The sequence below is a fragment of the Pseudorasbora parva genome, chromosome 15 (assembly GCF_024679245.1).
Source record: "Pseudorasbora parva isolate DD20220531a chromosome 15, ASM2467924v1, whole genome shotgun sequence".
Classification (NCBI taxonomy): Eukaryota; Metazoa; Chordata; class Actinopteri; order Cypriniformes; family Gobionidae; genus Pseudorasbora; species Pseudorasbora parva.
The window spans coordinates 29,983,870-30,007,418 of record NC_090186.1 but is presented as its reverse complement, the minus strand read 5'-3'; the positions used below and the strand labels follow the sequence as shown (position 1 = coordinate 30,007,418).

General features: G+C 39.4%; 1 protein-coding gene across 4 annotated transcripts in view; it reads left to right on the top strand.

Annotated features, from left to right (window-relative positions):
• The window catches only part of armc2 (armadillo repeat containing 2), a 28,073-nt gene that overhangs the window by 2,202 nt on the left and 2,322 nt on the right, over positions 1–23,549 (top strand). Inside the window, exons 5-17 of one of the 4 annotated variants that reach the window (XM_067417648.1) lie at positions 506–635; positions 2,703–2,746; positions 3,245–3,352; positions 5,299–5,489; positions 5,596–5,698; positions 5,796–6,052; positions 7,358–7,503; positions 7,980–8,079; positions 17,790–18,066; positions 20,305–20,427; positions 20,519–20,632; positions 20,712–20,844; positions 20,937–21,076. In XM_067417648.1, the coding sequence (XP_067273749.1) occupies positions 506–635; positions 2,703–2,746; positions 3,245–3,352; positions 5,299–5,489; positions 5,596–5,698; positions 5,796–6,052; positions 7,358–7,503; positions 7,980–8,079; positions 17,790–18,066; positions 20,305–20,427; positions 20,519–20,632; positions 20,712–20,844; positions 20,937–21,076 (1,866 nt within the window). Of the gene's footprint in view, positions 1–505; positions 636–2,699; positions 2,747–3,244; positions 3,353–5,298; positions 5,490–5,559; positions 5,699–5,795; positions 6,053–7,357; positions 7,504–7,979; positions 8,080–17,789; positions 18,067–20,304; positions 20,428–20,518; positions 20,633–20,711; positions 20,845–20,936; positions 21,077–23,549 lie in introns of all 4 variants that reach the window. The other 3 variants (XM_067417646.1, XM_067417647.1, XM_067417644.1) reach the window with 3 other exon arrangements.

Below are 23,549 nucleotides of genomic sequence, written 5' to 3'. Positions count from 1 at the left end.
TACAACATCCCTAGGATGTAACTCTGCCATGTGTGCCTTGAGAAAAAAGAACTTGTGTGTTTGTCCCGCCAAACTGTATGGAGTCGGTAAGACTTTTGAAAAAAATAATACTTTTTGGGGTACATTAAGTTGATCAAAAGTGAGAATTTTTTAATTAAATGTCTTTTGATCTATATATTTATCAAAGAATCTTGAAAAGAAAAAAGTATCACAGCCTCCACAAAAATATTTTAAAAAGCAAGTCAGCATATTAAAATCATTTCTGGAGGATCATGTGACTGAAGCTGGTGGTAATAGTTACTTTTATTATATAAAAATAGAAAACAGTTATTTTTTTTAAACAGTAGTTTAAGCACTAATAATATAGTGCAATATTGCTGTATTTTTTAATCAAATAAATGCATCATCGGAGAGATTTCTATTAAAAAACAGTGTGTTGATTAAATCTATCAATCTATGTGTTTTTGACTGTTTAGCTAAGTTGCATTCTTGTGTGCCTGTACAGATATATCTCTAGAGGCAAGGATCGGAGTAGACCAAGCAGATGACAGAGAACAGCCACATTGTGCTGAAGTAACAGAGCATAAAACAAAATCATCCTCCGAAACTGACCTGCACACACTTATCAAACACAGGTATGCTTTTTTGAGCATATAGAGGTTATTAATTTAAAGTTTACACCCAAAAATGGAAATTATTTAATTAATTACTAACACCTTAACACCTAACACCTTCGTTCATCTTCGGAACACAAAGGAAGATATTTTTGTTGAAAGCTGATGGCTGAGAAAGGCTTCAGAAAGGCCTCCATTGGCATTCAGTATATTCCCACTGACCCACTCACAAGACCCATAAAAGGCACTAAAGACGACATTACAAAGTCCATCTCACTACAGTGGCTGTACAATCATTTTACAAAGGGACGAGAATAGTTTTTGTGCGCAAAAAAAATCAAAATAATGACTTTATCCGCCAAGATATTGTCTTCCGTGTAGGTTTCTGACGTGAACTCACCTGGAACTCACACGATAGCGGTGCTCCTTCTCTTCCGGGTCATGTATTGAACGGTGGAATTGCGTCCTATTCTCGCGCATGCGTCAAGTTCACGTCAATAACTTAGTGGATAAAGTCGTTATTTTGATTTTTGTGCGCACAATAACTATTTTCGTCGCATTGTAAAATTATTGTACAGCCACTGTAGTGAGACGGACTTTGTAATGTCGTCTTTAGTGCCTTTTATGGGTCTTGTGAGTGGGTCAGTGGGAATGTACTGAATGCCAATGGAGGTCTTTCTGAAGCCTTTCTCAGCAGTCAGCTTTCAACAAAAATATCTTCATTTGTGTTCCGAAGATGAACGAAGGTGTAACGGGTGTCCAACGACATGAGGGTGAGTAATTAATGAAATAATTTTCATTTTTGGGTGAACTAACCCTTTAATGTACTCTTTTTTCTATACATTTAGAGGTTTGAAATCTCTGTAATTGGGTTGCTTTAAAGTCCTTTGGGCTTCATAACAAAAACCTCTACTGTCAATACAACATCCAACTCCCTCAGTAAATCGATTTATGCTCCGTGCCTAAGGACAGCAATAAACCATTTTTATGTGTTGTTGACTTGCAGGACACCAAGTTCAGAGAATTAACTTGTCTATTGTTAACTATTCTGAGGATCAGCAGCATTAATAATTTTGTTACCAATGTTTTCTGAGTTTGATGTCCTCTGTTGTGTACACCACAGAATTGTGTAATCTATCAGTAAGACCACATTTAAAGGTTTGCTTATTCAGATCTATTTGCTTTCATTAGCACATTGCCCAGAATGCCTACTTATGAAAAAAGTAATGCAATGCATCCAATTTGGATGCATTTACGGACACTCTGGAATTTAATAGTAAGTTAAAGTCAAGCAGCAAGCCTCTCTCTCCTTCTTTCTCTACCATATCCTTGTTATAGTTGCTAATGGAGCGATATTAGATTATGCTAGCCGTTTGTGGCTGGCCGGCTGACTGGTCTGTTGACCACCAGTACAGTCTCATTTGAGATTCACACGATGAGATCACGTCTCGGCCGAGGCATCCCATCAACAAAGAGGCATTATCGAGACAGTACAAAGCCCAAACATTATCAATGCCACAAAAATGCCTCACCGTACCATCATTTCTTCACAATCCTTAGGAAATACACATGTGATATATAATAAAGATGAAAGATTATGAATTTTAAGCAGTACACGTACATTTAAGACATTTGAGTGTGTTTAATCTGCTATTAATGATAGCACAGACTAAAACCATGTAAACGGATATCTTGATTTTTGAGATAAAATTCTCAGTGACTGTGCATGACTAGCTCTGAGACAATCATGTGAACCTGTGGTTTCCTGTTTGTTGCAGTAGCCCTCGCATACATGCGTTTTTTAATGAACATTTGCACAAGCACATTTTGAAAGTTATCTATTTTCCACCAGTAACTGGTTTTCACACAACTGACAATAAAAGAGATAATCAAAAAATTGAGAAATAAAATTATGCATCAGGATATCACAACAGTGACCTCTTGTGTCTGCCATGAAAATACTCAACTGGAAGACGTGTGTTTAAAAAGTACTTAGTTCATCTGACCACTGTTATAAACACAATTATGTAATTTATGCTGTTTGTCTGCTCTGTATGTACATGTTTACTGTATGTTTGTGATTAGCAGGATACCGCAAACTGATGTATCCAGTGAAAGAGAATCAAAACCAGGTATATTGCTATTTCTGTACTGTATTTATCAACACTTGAAACCACTAACTGGCAGTCAGACACGTGATAAACAAAGCGAAGTTCTCACAATCGTGTAAATCTTGTTCCTGACACAATCTTGCCAGTGGCCGCAAACATCTGATCGGATTGGAAACCTAAACCACTTTTGCTGCAGCAGTTTCTCAAGATTCTTTATCCAGATGTTAGTTGATCGTTTGATCTGTTGTTTTCGCAACCCACTACTTCCTCCAGCTCATCCACAATGCAAATGCGCACAGAGGCATTTGAACAGAACAGACAGTAATGAAAAAGCGTGGGTGTGAAGCTCTGACCTTTTCATGCTATGTTGAACATCCTGTGTTACATTCATATGCTTTTAGAACTGCTGGGGTGAACTGTCTGAATTTCCTTCCCAGGATCAATAAAGCACATATACATGTCTATTAAATTATTATCTGTCAGTCTGTCTAACACCCACTTGATATCTTTCTGCTGTAGGAGCCAGACTTGAGTATGGAGACACAGGTGATGACAACATGGATGAATCCATGTTCTGGAACACTAAAGTCCTTCCTGTCCTTCAAGAATTTGAATGCTTTGCACCAGGTGATGATAAAATTACTTATGTATGTGCTTAATATACACAAATAATGATCTGATGACCTTAAAGAGCAAAGGGCCACACTCTGTTTTGCTGTACATCATCTAACCAACAATATGTTTACACAGTCTTAGCAATGACTTTCCTTTTTGATTGAAGCATAATGCCATATTTAGGGTAGGGAATAACTGCCATTTTAATAGATCTAAAAACATATTTAACATTCAGATTGATACCTAATGGCTTTTCATTTTCTTATGATTTTTTTGCAGTACACTTCTAGCAGTCTTTATTTAAGGGATATTTTTAAATAATTTAAAAATAATCAATAAAGCAATTCCATTTTTTTACATGACAGCTCTGCTTTGTATTTTCCATTTACCCTAGTAACAGATTTTTAAAGTTTTTTTTTCTCTATTACTGACTTTTAATTTAGAAATATAGTCCTAATTCTGGGGTTATTGGATTGTGCTTATGCAAGTTCCTACTAAGGAGTGGCAGTTCAGCACTTGAATCTGTCCCAGAGTGAAAGCAAAACACAATATCTGAATGCAGAGGAATAAAAACAAAGCTTGTGTTGAGCTTGGCATGGTATAAGTTTCTAAAGTCAAAGCATGTGGGAGAAAAGAACCGTGAAATGCAATCTAATAGCAGTAAATATTTAAGCACTTTGAAAATTCAATAGAAATTCATTTGAAAGATAAATATCAAATATTTATTGTGCCAGGAGCCTCTCGTTTCATGCATAAAATACCATTCATATTCTCCATGGCATCTTCAGAGGGTGCCGTTGGGGAGAATGCCAACCATCTTGGAAACAGATTTGAGAAACATTTGTTTGAGTAAAAATAGCTTTGGAAAAATGCAGCCCATGCCTCATCCCCTAAAGGCAAGTTAGATCCAGCAAGAATAAGACCTTGCCAGTGCACAGAATGGTTAAAAAGCATGTAGATGTGGATAATTATTCTCTATGCAATAGCTAGTCTAAGATATACTGGGTAAACCCAGCAGGATCTGCCACCAATTTGATTTCGTCATGCAGCTCAGTCTGGAAACCTGTACACTGTTTTATTCTGCTTCTGTTACAAATTTGCAGGGACCAATCACAAACCGGCTTATCCACCTAGCACGCTATTGGTGGGTTTAACACATGACGGATAGAGAAGCGATGGATTGCTGGTCTGATTGGTTGAAAGACTATCCAATTGTGTACAGAGTCATTTGAACTATGCCCGTTGATCCTGCCTCTTGTGCAAAAATTTTAAATTTTTAAAAGTTCAAATAAAAGTTCTTTCACCCTGCAGTTATCCACCTGGTACACTATTGGCGGGTTTAACACATGACTGATAGAGAAGCGATGGGCTGATGTTCTGATTGGTTGAATGACTATCCAGTTGGGTACAGTCATTTGAACTATGCCCATTGATCCCGCCTCTTGTGCAGTCAAAATACTGAGCAGACTTAAAAGATTGAGCTTGGTCTGGTGACAGCCAGACAAAGTCTTATATGCAAAGATGAACAGATTTAAAAAAATTTTTTTAGCTCAGGATAATTTGGAGTTATTGATACTCTATTGAAGTCTAATCCAACTTAAAACTCATTATGTGACATAATGTTGTCGTGCTCAAAGATGCATACCATACAGATTGAGAATATGTAGCCATGTTAACTCTCGCAGTGGGTGTGGGCGTGGGTCAAATGTCACTGAAATGTCAGTAAGCCTACTCTGTGTACACATCAGTTCAGCTGAATGAAAGAGTCTGTGTGTCCCACAGACTACTTATCTTTCACTGTCCTTCACAGGGACAGTTGAAGGGTGACAATTCTGCAATTAATACTGTGCGAGACATTCGGTTTGAAATGCGACCTTGACACTGTTACATATTGTGTGTTCTGGAACATACAGAATACTGATCAGATTTTGTCTCTTTCAAAAACACAATCCTTTTAGGTGATGGTGTGTCAGATGAGATTGTGGGACGGCTGTGTAACTCTTGCAACGGTCTCCATGATGCATTAGCAGAGAGAGAAATGCTGGGAAGGCAGTGTAAAAAGAGGTCTGTCATCCTCAGAATACTCTTCAGACTTATAGATGTGGGATCGGACCGACTTAACCTAACATTAGCCAAACTTATTCTGGCAGTGAGTATATGGACACACACATACTCTGATCTCCAACAGCCTCTACTTTATATGTCTACATTTGAAATAGTTTACAGTATCTTATTGCTGTTGCCTATATTACAAGCTCGATGTGAGTGGAAACAACTTGCTGAACATCTGCAAACTCGTCTTCAAAATCAGCCGGAACGCTAGTAACGACGCCCTGTTCCTCACCGACTCCATCCTAGGTTAGACCTGATTATTGTATATCTTACCCAGACTCTCTCAGCTCAATCAGGCATTATCTCTAACATCAGCCCATTGTGTGTATGTGTTTCCACACAGACTCCATTCTGTCTCTGCTACAGTGTGAGGATGTGTGGAGTAAAGGTGAGGCCGTGCTCTACTGTGTCGGCTCACTGAAGCTCCTGTCAGGAAACAGTGCCATCTCCAGGCTGCTGCTGGCTAAAGGCTTCATCGGCATACTGCTGCAGCTGTCCAAGAGACTGATGCACGGTCCATCTACAGCGTCAGCTAATGTAACTACTCCGAGGTCAGAGGGAGAAGGCCAGAGTGTCATCGCAGGACACATACTGGTACAGGTGGGTGGTCCTTGATGGTTGCTTCGTTTGGGCAGGTGTCAAAGGTCAAAGTGGCTTTATTTTCATCTCTAAACCCGTTTTTAGTATGCCAGTCATGTTCGCAATTATACACACATACACAGAAACACTAAAACAATGGAAATTGGCAACCCACACACAAACTGAAGCATTTCAGTCGATCAAATGTGACATCTTAAAGGGATACTTCACCCAAAAATGACCATTATGACTTTCTTTCATCTGTGGAACAAAAGAGGAGCAGGAGATATTTTGAAGAACAGTAGTATTGCTTAACATTTTCTTTCATTGTATGGACCAAAAACAGACATTTCTTTTATGTTCCACAGATGAAAAAAGTCATACAGTTTTGAAGTGACATGAAGGTGAGTAAATAATAACAGAATGCTATTTTTTAGGTGAACTATGCCTTTAAAAAAACGCAGATAGACTTTTCTGTAATGCGTGATGATAATCGGTCTCCCTTGTTGTCTTAAAAACACGTAAGATCATCCATCATACATTCATACATACATCATCCACTATGACCAAAGGTGTGTGCTTCCCATATGTGCTGGAATAGTGCTTTGTGCTGCACAGATAGACCACCATCGATACACACATATACATTTGCATTGCAAACATGGTAAATCTGTGTCTTTAAGACATAAAAACAGGAGGAATAGAACATGCTTAAACCCCACCCGGACATTTCTCAGAACTCTGCTCTGGGAGCGAAACGGAACAAAATGCGAGCGCTTCACAAGGGTGGGGTTGCATAGGGTCGAAAAAAAGGGTGGATTTTAATGTGCTTTTCCTCTGCTTTTGTTTTTGCTTTTGTCTGGGAGGATGCCCTTTTTCCACTTCTCCGTGTCCATATTTTACTTTAAACTCCTCCAGCACAAAGTACGTTTCACAGGAATTATTTAACTCTGCCCAAACAAATTTCCTGAACTCGGCACGCATGGTTTGATGTTCAGCGCCAATTGCAGTGCCACTCATTAGCCTGTTGGCAGACGGAAATGAGGGTTTTTATGAAAGTACAGCCTGATGGGCCAAGAAGCTCTAGCATCTACCATGTACCCTAATCAGTGTCCTAAGCGCTTGATGGAGAGATTTATGAGGCCACTTTTTATAAGCCTTCTGTTATTTCTTCTTGATTATAAGTGTTTCCTCTTTTATATGCATCTCTACCCATTAGGCAATAATACACACAAACACACACACACCTGCTGCAAACCACATTCTCACTGAGTTAACAAACACGCATACAGTTGCACATAGTCTTGATCTCTTCACCCTTTCTAGGTCACAGCAGCTTTGAGAAATATAGCTGACCAGTCTGAGTCTCGGCCTTCCTTCCTGTCCAACAAGGCATTCTTTACTTTTTGCTTGATTCTGGAGAACTATCGTAATGACCTCGACATCTGCATTAATTTGGCCCGAATATTCAGGTGAGGATCGAAGTAAGTGTTTAGAGCAGAGGTTTGCAGCCTTTTTGACTCTCTCATTGTTAAAAATATAATTGTATCTACCTGATAAAATATGGTAGAGCTTGGCATAACTATAAAACTTGAATGTACTGTATATTCATTATAAAAATGCCCATGGAGTTATAAGATTTTATTTCATTTACAGTACTTTTCCATATCTAGAAATCTCATTTTTTTAAAAAGTAAAATACCTATATATCCAGGTTTTACAAAGGGGGTGGGGGAGAGAGATATCTTGATTTTAGTACTTTAATGTTCATCTTGAGACCCCCTTGGATGTTGGCTGAGGGCCCCTAGTTGAGAACCACCGGTTTAGTGATTTATAATGCACTGGTATGAAATGCATGAACTCATCATTTGATTTTGGTAGAGCTTTCTGATTAGTGTTGATAAAGTTGTGCCATGTGATGTGTGAAAATATTTTTGTGTGTCTCCAGCAAGCTGTCCACCTACACTGAATGCTGTCATGCACTAGCTGAGATGCCACGCTGCTGCAGCCTATTTTTGGACCTTCTAGGCAAACACAGCAGGAAACAGGTGAATTTGGCTCAAGAATATGTGCACTGTCCACGCACACTTTGATGAAACAAGCACACACATGCAGGCTATAGGCTGCATGTTCCGCTTTCTGCTCTCAAGTGAAACCTGAGCAATGGTCTATGAAGGTGTGTGTGTTTTTCTGTTCATTTTATTTCGGTACAGACAGTTCAGATGTTCTTCTCTCTCTCTCTCTTTCCTTCTGGCACAGAGAGTAATGAGATCATGTGCTCCTAATCTCATAAAGAATAAACACGGTTCACACTGTGTACTACTAGGTATCATAAACAGTCTCACACACACTGGGCCTCAAATGGGGACATACTGTCCACTAGACAACTGGCAGAAATCTCTTTCTGCACCCCGTTTTTTTCATACATTTAAAATTTAAATATAAAAGAGTTGTTGAAAAACAGTTTAAACTGTCTGAAAAAAATTAAGTTCACCAAAGGCTGCTGGATTCACAGGAATTTTTGTGTGGGTTTAGTGGACCATCAAAGCACTAAACACTAGGCGTGTCAAATTTATTTAAATGTTTAATTAAATCTAAAATTAACTAAATGAATCTTGTATTTTTTCATAGTTAACATTATCATATTAATTTTATTAATTAGTAGGTTTCACAATTTGTAAATGTATGCAATTTTACTGTAATGTATGCACAAGAAATACAACATCGGGTTGAAAATTAAAATATGCAATGTAGAAATAAAATATTCCCATGTTTTGGTATGCATTTTAGATATGTATGCCACTGATCTGCAGTCCTGGTGTCTGCGTTAATATTTATATGAATTATGGTGTTTTGCTTATGGGTGAGATGCAGTAAAACTGCACAATTTTAGAGCGGCCTTTTATTATGGCCAGCTTAAGGCACACCTGTGCAATAATCATGCTGTCTAATCAGCATCTTGATATGCCCCACCTGTGGATGGAATATCTCGGCAAAGGAGATGTGCTCACTAACACGGATGTAGACAGATTTGTGAACAATATTTGAGAGAAATCGGCCTTTCGTGTACATAGAAAAAGTCTTAGAACTTTCAATTCAGCTCATGACAAATGGGGGCAAAAAAAAAAATGGTTGCGTTTATAATTTTGTTCAGTGTATAAATATCTAGCCTGACAAGCCAGACCCACATCAAGATGTTTGGTCTGGAAACTCACCATTTCAAAGCGATATGGAGGAGATTATGATGGTAAACATTGTTAGAGGAAACTGGCTTACCAAACAGAAAGGTCCGCTCTTGCGCTCTAGTCAAACTGTATATTAACGAAACGCTATTGGCTGTTTCAAAAAAGGGGAGGAGCTGCTAACAGCTGGTGCCGTTTCAGGGGAAATCACGTCAACACATTGAATAATGCGGCACGGTTCAAGGCACTTCAGAATGATTCAGCCTTTAAGAATGACTTCAGTGCCGTTCTTTGTTCTTTTCTCCGAGAAAAGCTTTACTGCAAGTCTCACAGAGTCGCTCGCTGTCAAAGCTGAATCAAAAGTCCGTCATTCTCCAGCTTCTGTGTTTACTAGTAGCACGCAAGCGCAACTCTGCCGTCATTATGTTCAGCCCCGCCCACCGACTCTACACGATGTGATTGGCCCGACCAGAGTTTTGTTTTTACAGCTCAGACGTTTATTGAGAGTTGCTAGACGATACTCGCGGCAGATTAGATTTGCTGCCGCTAGGGTGCGTCTAGATTTCTAGGCTAATATTTACCGGTTCCCAGGGTGGATTCACGGTGAATGACATCAACAGACTCGCGCCTTCTGAAGTAACTCATTCACGTGATGTTGCTGTGCTGCGTGGTCATGAAAATGTTTAATTTGCATGTGTTTGTAAGCATTGCTGTGTAAAAACAAGTCATTTTAATCGCAGTCAGCAGCAAAAGACAACTAATTTCTTCATTTGCGCAAGAGACTGTTTCTGACACAGTTATAATTTGTTATAATTTGCCTTGAACATACAGGTCCTTCTCAAAAAATTAGCATATGTGATAAAAGTTCATTATTTTCCATAATGTAATGATAAAAACTTTGATTCATTGCACACCAACTGAAATATTTCAGGTCTTTTATTGTTTTAATACTGATGATTTTGGCATACAGCTCATGAAAACCCAAAATTCCTGTCTCAAAAAATTAGCATATTTCATCCGACCAATAAAAGAAAAGTGTTTTTAATACAAAAAAAGTCAACCTTCAAATAATTTTGTTCAGTTATGCACGCAATACTTGGTCAGGAATCCTTTTGCAGAAATGACTGCTTCACTGCGGCGTGGCCTGGAGGCAATCAGCCTGTGGCACTGCTGAGGTGTGATGGAGGCCCAGGATGCTTCGATAGCGGCCTTAAGCTCATCCAGAGTGTTGGGTCTTGCGTCTCTCAACTTTCTCTTCACAATATCCCACAGATTTTCTATGGGGTTCAGGTCAGGAGAGTTGGCAGGCCAATTGAGCACAGTAATACCATGGTCAGTAAACCATTTACCAGTGGTTTTTGGCACTGTGAGCAGGTGCCAGGTCGTGCTGAAAAACGAAATCTTCATCTCCATAAAGCTTTTCTGCAGATGGAAGCATGAAGTGCTCCCAAATCTCCTGATAGCTAGCTGCATTGACCCTGCCCTTGATAAAACACAGTGGACCAACACCAGCAGCTGACATGGCACCCCAGACCATTACCTACTGTGGGTACTTGACACTGGACTTCAGGCATTTTGGCATTTCCTTCTCCCCAGTCTTCCTCTAGACTCCAGCTCCTTGATTTCCGAATGACATGCAAAATTTGCTTTCATCCGAAAAAAGTACTTTGGACCACTGAGCAACAGTCCAGTGCTGCTTCTCTGTAGCCCAAAGTGTCTTGACCTGGGGAATGTGGCACCTGTAGCCCATTTCCTGCACACGCCTGTGCACGGTGGCTCTGGATGTTTCTACTCCAGACTCAGTCCACTGCTTCCGCAGGTCCCCCAAGGTCTGAATCGGTCCGTCTCCACAATCTTCCTCGGGGTCCGGTCACCTCTTCTCGTTGTGCAGCGTTTTTTGCCACACTTTTTCCTTCCCACAGACTTCCCACTGAGGTGCCTTGATACAGCACTCTGGGAACAGCCTATTCGTTCAGAAATTTCTTTCTGTGTCTTACCCTCTCGCTTGAGGGTGTCAATGATGGCCTTCTGGACAGGGTCAGGTCGGCAGTCTTACCCATGATTGCGGTTTTGAGTAATGAACCAGGCTGGGAGTTTTTAAAGGGATCCCCTGGTGTTGAGACTTGTATGGCTTAATATGACATAAATGATGTCTCTTACTGAATTATGTAGTAGAAAACCCATGAAAGATCTACGTTATTTTAAAAAATCGATTTTATATTTGGACCATGGGCGGCGCCATTTTGTTTGTGTTCTAGGTTGATGACGTAGAGTGGTTGAACTCCTCAATCAGCTGGCGTTACCCGTAGCTATTTTTACCACAACGCCACTCGAAAATTGTTTCAGAGTTAAACAAAACCAATGAATTGCTTTGTAATTGTACTTAAAACACACTCAAACATACATGTGCAAACAAACTCACCTACACAAGTCACAAACAGATCGGCGGCCGGGCACACACACCTGACAGACTGCGCGGTCTCAATCGAGATGTTGGGCTGCTCAGTCTCCACGACAGGGGCTGAATCCGAAATCGACCCCATATACCTTGAAATAGGGCATTATTTGAAGGGACGGCCATTTGTAGTGTTGTCCGACATCATAGTGGACATGTTCGAGTGCAGTCATTCAGTCTCACGTTCTCCGCAATAACGAGTGTACAGCCGATTTACACACAACAGCTGTCCGACTTCATGCACTCGATCGTCTTCATTCACTCCTTCACGTTGTATTAGTGAACAAAAGTAGCGAAAGTAATTTGTGTCTTAAAAGTGAAAGTTTAAAGATTGAGGTTTCACTGAGCGTGCTCAAACTTTAATGCACAAACCAATCCCATGCATCATCACCAAAACATCCTGCCTCTCTTCCTCACGTTAACTTTATCCCATCATCCTACCTAGATATTTCCCTCTGCTGGATACATAGGCATTACATTTAATCTACTGCATATCAACAGTCTATCTATGATATGAACACAGGGAATAGTGATGTATGCGCGCACGCAGTGCGTGTGTGTTCGCGCCTCATGTGTGTGTGTGTGTGTGTGTGTGTGTGTGTGTGTGTGTGTGTGTGTGTGTGTGTGTGTGTGTGTGTGTGTTCGCGCCGATCTGTTGGGGTGTGTGTGAGTCTGTGTGAGCGAGAGAGTTTGTGTCCACATGTTTGGGTGCGTGAAGTCGGACAGCTGTTGTAAATCGGCTGTACACTGCGGTGCAACGTGAGACTGAATGACTGCACTCGAACATGTCCACTATGATGTCGGACAACACTACAAATGGCCGTCCCTTCAAATAATGCCCTATTTCAGGGTATAGGGGGTCGATTTCGGATTCAGCCCCTGTATGGAGACTGAGCAGCCCAACATCTCGATTGAGACAACGCAGTCTGTCAGTGTTTTCCCGGCCGCCGATCTGTTTGTGTAGGTGAGTTTGTTTGCACATGTATGTTTGAGTGTGTTTTAAGTACAATTACAAAGCAATTCATTGGTTTTGTTTAACTCTGAAACAAATTTCGAGTTGCGTTGTGGTAAAAATAGCTACGGGTAACGCCAGCTGATTGAGGAGTTCAACCACTCTACGTCATCAACCTAGAACGCAAACAAAATGGCGCCGCCCATGGTCCAAATATAAAATCGATTTTTTAAATAACGTAGATCTTTCATGGGTTTTCTACTACATAATTCAGTATGAGACATCATGTATGTTATATTAAGCCATACAAGTCTCAACACCAGGGGATCCCTTTAAAAGCCTTAGAAATCTTTTGCAGGTGTTTAGAGTTAATTAGTTGATTCAGATGATTAGGTTATTAGCTCGTTTAGAGAACCTTTTCAGGAATTTGGGGTTTTCATGAGCTGTATGCCAAAATCATCAGTATTAAAACAATAAAGACCTGAAATATTTCAGTTGGTGTGCAATGAATCTAAAATATATGAAAGTTTAATTTTTATCATTACATTATGGAAAATAATGAACTTTTATCACATATGCTAATTTTTTGAGAAGGACTTGTACATACGTAAAATCAGTTCAGTTAAAAAACCGAGCTCAGTGCTGTGAGTGCGATCCCATCCCCCATGCGTGGGTTGAAAACATGCGGAAACAGCTCCCTCTACTGGCTGTAGTTTTTAGCCTCCGACCAAAAAATACTCTGATGACAAAAAAAATTACGATATTTGTGTCATTGGAAATAAAATGAAATAAAATGCATAGATGTCTCGTCTATTCTCGTCTACTCGGGATATTGGGGGGGGGAAGCACAAGCATTCGAATATACTACCGGGTTTCTACTGATACAAAGCCAAATGCTAAATCGCTGAAGTAACCCTTTAAATGAAAGTAAACAACTGAGAAAGCAAGTGTTTCAGACAGTGGAATGGACCCAGAGCCACAGAGAAAACCCGGGCAGTGCTTAAAGGGGGGTTGAAATGCTGTTTCATGCATACTGAGCTTTTTACTCGGTTAAAGACTTGGATTCCCATCCTAAACATAGACAAAGTTTAAAAAACTAATGTTGGACGTTTGATGGAGTATTTCTGTGTCAAAAATACTCCTTCCAGTTTCTCACAAGTTTCGGAGAGTTTTTTTCGGGTCGTCTTGACGTTAATAGAGCGGAAGGTCCTTCTATGGGCCGTACGGGCTCTTCTCCCGGTAGGGTGCGCGAGCGTGTGACTAGAGCGAGAGAGGAAATGCACGCCCATAAACACTCCGCGCCGTGCTCCACTTTATTCCTATGGGTGACATCAAGCGACTTCAACGCTTCAAAACTGCTTCAAATGTCTATGCTGTTGGCTCGTCGCGGGAGTAAACATTAGTAAATGACACGATCGCGTGCTTCGTCATTCAAATGCGCTAACGGACTCCATTGTTGTTCTATGTATAACGTTACACTAGTCTGACGTGCAAAACCGTTTTGCTTGCTACTGCTAAGGTTTAGTCACATGCAATAGTCTATAAACCGAATCATGTCCTCATAAACTGCGAGTAAAGACACACAAATGTTGACAGGCCACTAAATACAGTACATACCACAGAGACGGACGTCCTGCTGTTGCTTCTTTCTCCTGTTCAATTTATTTCAGCCTCCGAATGATTCTGGATCATATATCTATTAGCTGAGATCGATAGCCATGGGTTTCTCCACGCTTGAGGACGTCACCGCTTTGCGTGCTCGTCATTCTTTAGCTCCGCCCACACGATACGCCTCCAGGCGCTCATTTTTTTCCAGAAAAAATACTCGGTTCCGCCCATATTTCTTTTACAAATATAATAAAACTAAAGACTTTTTGGAGATCTGTGACGCCATCAAAATTCATGAATTCATTTCTCTTAAATATTTAGTAATTGTGGTAGCCTAAGTTCCAAACTGCACGTCATTTAGTGAGATGCCAAAAAAACAGTAATATTGTATGATTTTAAAAAAATATATGTAGATGTTGTGAATAATTGTGATTTAACTTCATTGATTAAGCTCCCTGTTTGCTATTGGCCAGCTGATGGCCTGCAATATAAGCTGAAATAGAAGTTCTGTCATTCAGTGTGATGCAAATTCTCTGTTACAACAGTGTCATCAATTACATTGAAATACAGTATCACTGTATAAATAACAATTTTAGCATCTTATTTATATTACAGATAAAGGAAGGTTTAGCACAGACAAATATGATAAACTTAATAAATATTAATATTTTAATGCATTTTTGTATATTTTAGATGCCCACGAATAAAGAGAGTTGAAAGGCACTGTAAAATGCCAAAAAGTAAATGCAGACTGAGTAGCTAGGGCGACATTCTTGAAGCCCGTCCACACCAAGAACAATAACTATTATAATAATTACAATGGTAACTATATAAGCATCCAACTGACAACACTGTTTATTCGAAACATACTGTAGTTTTGTTGTCTGATGCTTTAAATGCTGGAGCTCTTTAAAGCGGAATGGATTCTGATTAGCTGTCAATGTATTTATTATTCATTAGCTATCTTTGTTATTATCACTATAGTTATCATACTTAGTGTGAACAAGCCTTTATCAAGAAAAAGAGAATGGTATTCCGGTATTGTGATTGTCAGAATAATAACTTACTAATATTTCTGAACTGAGAGTTCCCCCTCACTATGGGATGTCAAAAGAGACCATTGAGGGGATTCTCCACCAAAAATACCCATCGTGATATGGTTATTTATGTTGACAAATAAAGAAAACACTCATAAAATATAGTTGCAAGGAGTAATTTTTTGTAGCCAAGCAAGTCACAAACTAAACAACGAGCTAAGCAAGAGAGCATCAGGACAGTAGAAGAAAGTGCTAATTATTTTTCAACATCTGCTTCTGCTGTTATTTACTCTGGAATATTGTTATAACTTATTTCATGATTCAGACTAATGCTAAAAACAATATGGGAAATATGTAATTGTGGGAACAATATGCGAAATATGCAATTATTGGAACAACAGCAATATTATCTCCCTTGTAGGCAAAACTTCATTCAGAGTAACAAACCATGTTCATTCAGCATAACGGATATAGTTATGTAAAAATGAAACAATATACAACCCACATTCTGGAAATGTTGGGACATTTTTTACATTTTAATACAATGAAAACAAAAAGACTTTCAAATCACATGAGCCAATATTTTATTAACAATAGAACATAGATGTTAACAAATGTTAAAATAGACATATTACACTTATCCACTAAATGAGCTCATTTCAAACTAGATGTCTGCTACAGGTCTCATTATAGTTGGGACATGGACATGTTTACCATGGTGAAGCATCTTTTTTTCTTTTTCTTTATCAAACAGTTTGATGACATCTGTCCAACTAAGTTATGAGTTTCTTGAGCTTTGCTTTTGGAATTTGGTCCCATTCTTGCCTGATATAGGTCTTTGATGAATGTCTCGTTTTATGATGTGCCAAATGTTCTCTATAGGTAAAAAAAGATCTGGACTGCAGACAGGCCAATTCAAGCACCCGGACTCTTCTACGACGAAGCCATGCTGTTGTAATAGCTGCATTTTGTGGTTTTGCATTGTCCTGCTGAAATACACAAGGCCTTCCCTGAAATAGATGTCATCTGGAGGGGAGCATATGTTGTTCTAAAATCTTTATATAACTTTAAGCATTTATAGTGCCTTCCAAAACGTGCAAGCTGCCCATACCGTATGCACTTATGCACCCCCATACCATCAGAGATGCTGGCTTTTGAACTAAGCGCTGAAAACACGCTGGAAGTTCTCTCTCCTCTTTAGCTGGAGGACACGGCGTCCATGATTTCCAACAAGAATGTTAAATTTGGACTCGTCTGAACATAGAACACTTTGAAACAGTCGATTTTAAATGAGCCTTGGTCACAACGGGCATATGGACTTGTTCACATATGGCTTCCTTTTTACTTGATAAAGCTTTAGTTGGCATCTGCAGATGGCGCAGCGGATGCAGTGTTTTTTGACAGTGGTTTCTGGAAGTATTCCTAGGCCAATTTAGTAATGTCATTCACACAGTCATGCCGATGAGTGATGCAGTGTCATCTGAGAGCCCGGGCATACTATAAAGGTCTTTAGCCTTGTCCCTTACACACAGAGATTTCTCCAGTTTCTCTGAATCGTTTAATGTCATACACTGTAGATGATGAGATTTGCAAAGCATTTGCAATTTAACATTGAGGAACTTTTTTTGTGTGTGTGTGTTTTAACAAAAAAAGTATTCTACAATCTTTTTATGCACTCTTTCACAGATTGGAGAGCCTCTGCCCATCTTTACTTCTGAGAGACTCTGCCTCTCTAGACATCCCTTTTATAGCTAATCATGTTACAGATCTGATATTAGTTGCTAGATGGCCTTCCAGCTGAATCTTTTCAAAATGTCTTGCTTTTTCAGTCATTTGTTGCTCCCATGCCAAATTCTTTGAGACCTGTAGCAGGTGCTTGCTGACAAATTGGTAAAATCTAATGGTTTGAAAGATAGTGACAATATATATATTTTGTATAAAGATTTAAAGTATAAAGATGAAAAAAATTACAATAAATTAGTATTTTGTGGTTGTACTTTGATCCTTAAATAGAGTATTTTAATATGTCATGAAATGATTTCTGTTTTAAATATGCCTAATAACATTTTCTGATACATAAATATTGTTACCCTGAATGACATTTTAGTGGATGACGTCTTCTGTAAATCATGGTAAAAGATGTATGGCAATCCAAATGGGTGTGTGTTTGTCTACTTTTTTATATTACATTGTGGGGACCAAATGTCCCCATAAGGATAGTAAAACTTGAGATTACTTACATTGTGGGAACCAGCCAGCAGTCCCCACTTTTCAAAAGGCTTATAAGTCATACAGGATGAGTATTTTTGAGAAAGTAAAAATGCAGAATGTTTCTTGTGATGGGTAGGTTTAGGGGCAGGGGCAGTGTAGGGGGATAGAATGTACAGTTTGTACGGTATAAAAACCATTAAGTCTATGAAGAGCCCCCACAAAGATAGTGAACCAGCCTTGTGTGTGTGTGTGTGTGTTCAAACTAACTTACAAAGACTCGCTAAACACTGTTGTCCTCTTTTCTTATGTGTAGGATCTAGTAGTGCGTCTCCTGTTTACACTTGGAAATCTGACAGCCAAGAGCATTGAAGCCAGAGAGAGAGTTTATGAAGAGGAAGGAGGGATAGATGTCCTCTTAGATCTTTTCCAGGCCTACCAGGAAACACTATCGCCACCTGAGAAATGTCATGAGAGAGAGGACGTCATGGTCAAACTGATCAGACTGCTGGCCAACCTGGCCATCCATCCTACCGTGGGCACGGCTCTAGCCGCCAACACATTGTGTGTGCAGCTGTTACTGGAACTACTGGGTAAAAAAATACATAATCATGTAATATACAAACCCACTCTTTTGAGCTCTTAATTAGTTTTTACATTGTACTACCATTCAACAAGTCATATTTACAAAAATCCCACACGGAATACACTTTACAGGTACTGTAGTGCATTCACTCATGCATTTCAATGTGGTTGTCACTTTCAAAGCATTGCACATTTGACCAGTTGTTATCAGAAGTTTACTTCCTTGAACTTGAATGAATGTTCAAGTTGGTTGCTCTGCACTGCGCAAATCACATGCTGTTCTCCTCACGTCAGTTACTGGCACAGACCCTCAAGTTTCTGCATCCTCTCCAATGACAAGAACAGCCAGACTGTAAACTGCTTATTTTTCTAATCTTCATGTTCTCAGAGATGTTGCGGCTTTGTGGTTTGCTAGGGATAGAGGCAAGCTCTGTTTTGGTTCTGCATGTGGAAGTTTCAGAAGCAGGCATGATAGGGTGAAAAGGTAGTTATGCATTTCCTTTTTGAAATAGAGAAGGAGATTTTTGTCCTGTGGAAATATTTGTCCTATATCATTTTTAGAATGTGAGAAAATCAAATGAAACCTTACTGCTAGATTCCTACAGAAATGACGGGTAGAGGGTGCCGTCGTTTTTTAGAACAGATATGTGGACCGTTGGAGAGGAAATGGGTGGGAGATTTATTCTTTCTCGCGGATCTGTCTTATGTCTGCTACATTAAAATGACATCCTGTTATGATGAAAATAAAAATCGAGAAGGAAAAAGAAACTGAGAAATCAAGGGTAACAATGACAGAGCATTCGCCACAACAAAAGGTGTTTCGAAACAAACTCACACTTTGCAGCGTGACGCACGAAAACTGACAGAGCAAACCGCACTTTGCAAGGGAAATACAGGATCTTACTACAGTTACATGCGCTTGTCAGATTCTGACTACCTCAAATTTGGATTTATCATGAAATACTCAGTCTGAAATTCACACAAATGATTTTGAAACTTCTAGAGGTGGAAGTGATACCTGTCTAATCTGATCTTCAATACCAAGAATTCAACTGCCAGGCATCTGCTATATTGTATCTGGCCTACTCCGGTAAATCTGTAAAAGTGTTTTCATAGAGGTATGAACCTACTTGTAAATAGTCTTGTGACTAAAGTGAATGGGTCGACTTAGCCGGTATTTTTTATTTCACTCATCTGGATGCGAAAAGTGTCAAGACAATGGGATGTAAAATAAAAGAATTGAATTGCTGTCAGTTTTTGTTCTGACAACTAAGATAAAGTTAAAACAAAGCCACAGCAGAACCACTGGAACACAGAGCCATTTGTTTTTGAACGAATCGGTTGAATGATTCAATTACTCATTCATAAAGACAGTCACTTGTTTCATTCCTGATTGAATGACATTTGTCGCCACCTACTCTCATAATGATTTATCCTGCAGACAAGCAAAAGACAAGCAAAGTGGTTTGACAAATAACTTTTGTATAAATTGCAGATATTATTGTTATATACTATCTTGTCTAAATAAATGTAAAATATAACTCAATCCAAAATCAATTGTTTAAAACTGCAGTCCGTAACTTTTTACGCTCTAGCGGTTAACAAACAGGACTGCATGCGTCTTGCGGATGAACATTGCAGCCAGATCTACTTCTCGCTGTTTAATGTCTATGGCGAGTCACGCAGGGACTGTGTTCCTCCGCAGCAGTTCCTACCAGACCGGTCTGAAATAGTCCCAATAAAAACACTTATAAGTGTACCATAATGATTCAGGGTAAGACAAAAACACAGTTTGGAAAATGGATTCATGTTGTACATTATCATTATATCATTTTTTGTAAATTTTGAATACAAAAAAGGTTTTTGTCATTTTATTTTGTTTTAAAAAAATAGGTTTATATATTTGCATATGAATATATAATATGCAGTAGGTCTATATTTTATTTTTATTCCACTTTTAATTATTTTAGTAGCTTAAAATACATTTTATATTTTTTTCAGTTAATATTCAATTTTATGTCAAATAGCTTTTGATTTGTTTTTGGTTGCTAGATTTAACAGTATTATTCATTTAGTATTTTTTTAAGAGTAGCTTTAGTAGCCCAGATGATGAAGAATTGTAATACAAAGTTAGGGAAATGAACATGCATAATTATTCATAATCATAATGGTGCATCTCTATTCTGTACGTCATTCTATCTTTATGTAACTGATCAAGTTTTCTGTCCTTCGCCCATTTCTATCAGAGTGCAGGTGTGTGAAGAAGAGTGAAGAGTTAGTGATTAATGCTGTGGCCACCATCAACAACCTGTCTTTCTACCAGGGCGAAAGCTCAGTGGTCCGTTCCCAGCACACACGCATCTCACAGTGTAAGATGAGTGTGTGAACACAGCCTGCATGTTGCATCTGTCTTTGTCCTTCAATAATTTCCCCCTCCCGTCTGTCCTTCTGTCATTGCAGTGCTACTAAAGCTCTTGCTGGGCTCCAGTATGGATGCTGTTTTGGAGGCCACACGTGTTTTTGGAAATCTGTCGCAGATCAAAGACGTGAGGCACTTCATCATGCAGCACAAAGGTGTGAGAAGTTCTTTCTGCTACTTTGTCTGTTTTAAATCCCCCAGAGGCTGATGTTGTGCTTGTGTTTTGTGTGCCAGTGGATCAGTTTGTGGTAACCCTCCTGGACTCCAAGACCCCTGATGTGTGTTTCTCTGCATGTGGAGTTCTCATCAACTTATCTGCAGACCCAGACAACAGGGCCGTGCTGAGGGTCGAGGGAACCGTTCAGAAGTAGCTTGCCTTTCTCTTCAGTGTGCTTTCTTCTTTTGACTGTACTGTATAATGTATTATACCCTTGCTTTCTCTGACTCTCCTTACTGCAGGCTAATTGACTGTCTGCGAGATTTTGGGCCACAGGACTGGCATCTGGCTGCTGTGGTGTGTCAGACTCTGTGGAACTGCTCTTTAGATGGAGAACTGCAACACTCTCAAAAGCTGCTGGAGATCTTACAGCTCTACACAGGTACATATAAACACACAATCACTAACTGGACTAACACACACATATATATATATATATATATATATATATATATATATATATATATATATATATATTAGGGATGCAACAATACATTTTGTCCACGGTTCAATACATACCTCATTTATTAAACGGTTTTCGGTTCGTTTTTTTAGTATTCTGTTCTTAGGCGACAGGAACAGAAAGAGGTTAAGGACCTTTTTTTTTTTGCAATACTCTTTCTTTATTTTACTTAAAAGACTGAAAAACCTTACTTAAACTTAGAACTTTACTTAATATAAACTGTTTTAAACATTCCTAGTGTATTGTAGCCTAACGGTCATACTCAAATCTAGTCAGAACATGAGTCTGAAACTGCTCCATTGGGCTGTGATTATGGGGCGTGTTTCAAACGAACCAGGAAAGACATCAATTGGATTGACCTACAACCAATCAGAGCAACGAAGTGACGCATATAATTTATTGATATACAGAGTACTTACCCAACATGATCATCATCTTTGAGAGAAATTATGAAGGTGAATGCATATACAAACAAGCTCTCCGTTTAGGATTCGAGTAAATATAATCCAAGCCCCTTTGATGACGTGCATGATTACGTTACTGTTGATCATCTGTCTGTCATCGTCTAAAGCCCGCCCTGATGATTTCATTGGTCCGAAACAGTTTCTGTTCAGAGATAATTACTCCTCTATGGAGCGATGCCAGACCGAACTGCCCGACCTAAAAATGTTGTGGGCGGGGCTAAGTTCGGCTGGCATCCAAGCTAAGTGTATTGTATAATATCAATATGAATAAAGATTTACAGTGGTAGCTCAGAGCTGTACAGCAGCATTTAAAAATGAAATTTAATGAATAAATGTCAAATTAAAACACTAAATAGTCTTCAATATAAAATATACATTGCATGTATACATAAAATATACTTAAAAGCTAATAGTGTTTTTCTATTTAAGAGCAGTGAGTGATTTTCTCGTTATCTTTTGTTGTTTTATTAACATCATTTTAGAGGTGAACTGTCCCTTTCAGGACAAGTGTTCTCGACCTGCTTGCGTCTCATATACAGACGCACACGATTTTACTTTCACTTTAGACATAACCGACTGTGTTTATGTTAACCTTGTGTATATTTGACAGTATGCACAGTAAGACTACTTAGTCCAGTAATCACGTGTTTGACAGGCTTTTAGTGCATGCGCTCAGAGCATGTAAAACCGTGCATAAGCATGTGGATGAAATGTTTAACCGGCAAGGCCTAAACTCATGCAAATAATGAACTTTCGTGATTGTGAATAACTATGTTCCATGAGTATAGCTCTCTGACACCAGCATTTCAAGCGTGGCTAAACACTCCCTAACTTTAGTGCACATGAGAGAAATATTTCAAATGGAGAGAAATAAAAATAATAAATTAAATGTAAAACCCTAAAGAACAAAAAACGCAATTCACATTTCACAAGCACGTATTGAACCGTGAATGCCATACCGAACGATTAAATATTATATTGAGAATTGTGGCATTCCTAATATATACAGTATATACACCCATCAGGCAGAACATTATGCCCACTGACAGATGAAGTGAATAACACTGATTATCTCTTCATCACGGCACCTGTTATTGGGTGGGATTTATTTGGCAGCAAGTGAACATTTTGTCCTCAAAGTTGAAGTGGGAAAAATGGGCAATCTCCAAAGCTGCGTTTCTTGTGGGGTGTTCCTGGTCTGCAGTCAGTATCTATCAAAAGGGGTCCAAGGAAGGAACAGTGGTGAACCGGTGACAGGGTCATGGGTGTCCAAGGCTCATTGATGCACGTGGGGAGCGAAGGCTGGCTCCAGTCAAAGCTGTCTGTTTGACTTCAATCAAACAGACGAGCTTCTGTTGCTCAAATTGCTCAAGAAGTAAATGCTGGTTCTGATAGTAAGGTGTCAGTATATAGGGTGCATCACAGTTTGTTGTGTATGGGACTGCATAGCCGCAGGCCATTCAGGGTGCCCATGCTGACCCCTGTCCACCGCCGAAAGCGCCAACAGTGGGCATGTGACCAACAGAACTGGACCACGGAGCAATGGAAGAAGGTGGCCTGATCTGATGAATCACATTTTCTTTTACATTACATGGACGGCAGAGTGTGTGCGCGTTGCTTACCTGGGTTACCATACACATGGCACCAGGATGCAATATGGGAAGAAGGCAAGCAGGCGAAGGCAGTTTGATGCTTTGGTCAATGTTCTGCTGGGAAACCTTGGGTCATGCCATCCATGTGGATGTTACTTTGACACGTACCAGCTTCCTAAGCATTGTTACAGACCATATAAACCCTTTCATGGAAACTGTATTCCCTGGTGGCTGTGGCCTCTCTCAGCAGGATAATGCACCCCGCCACAAAGCAAAAATGGTTCAGGAATGGTTTGAGGAGCACACCAACTCCTACCAACTCCTATTGACTTGGCC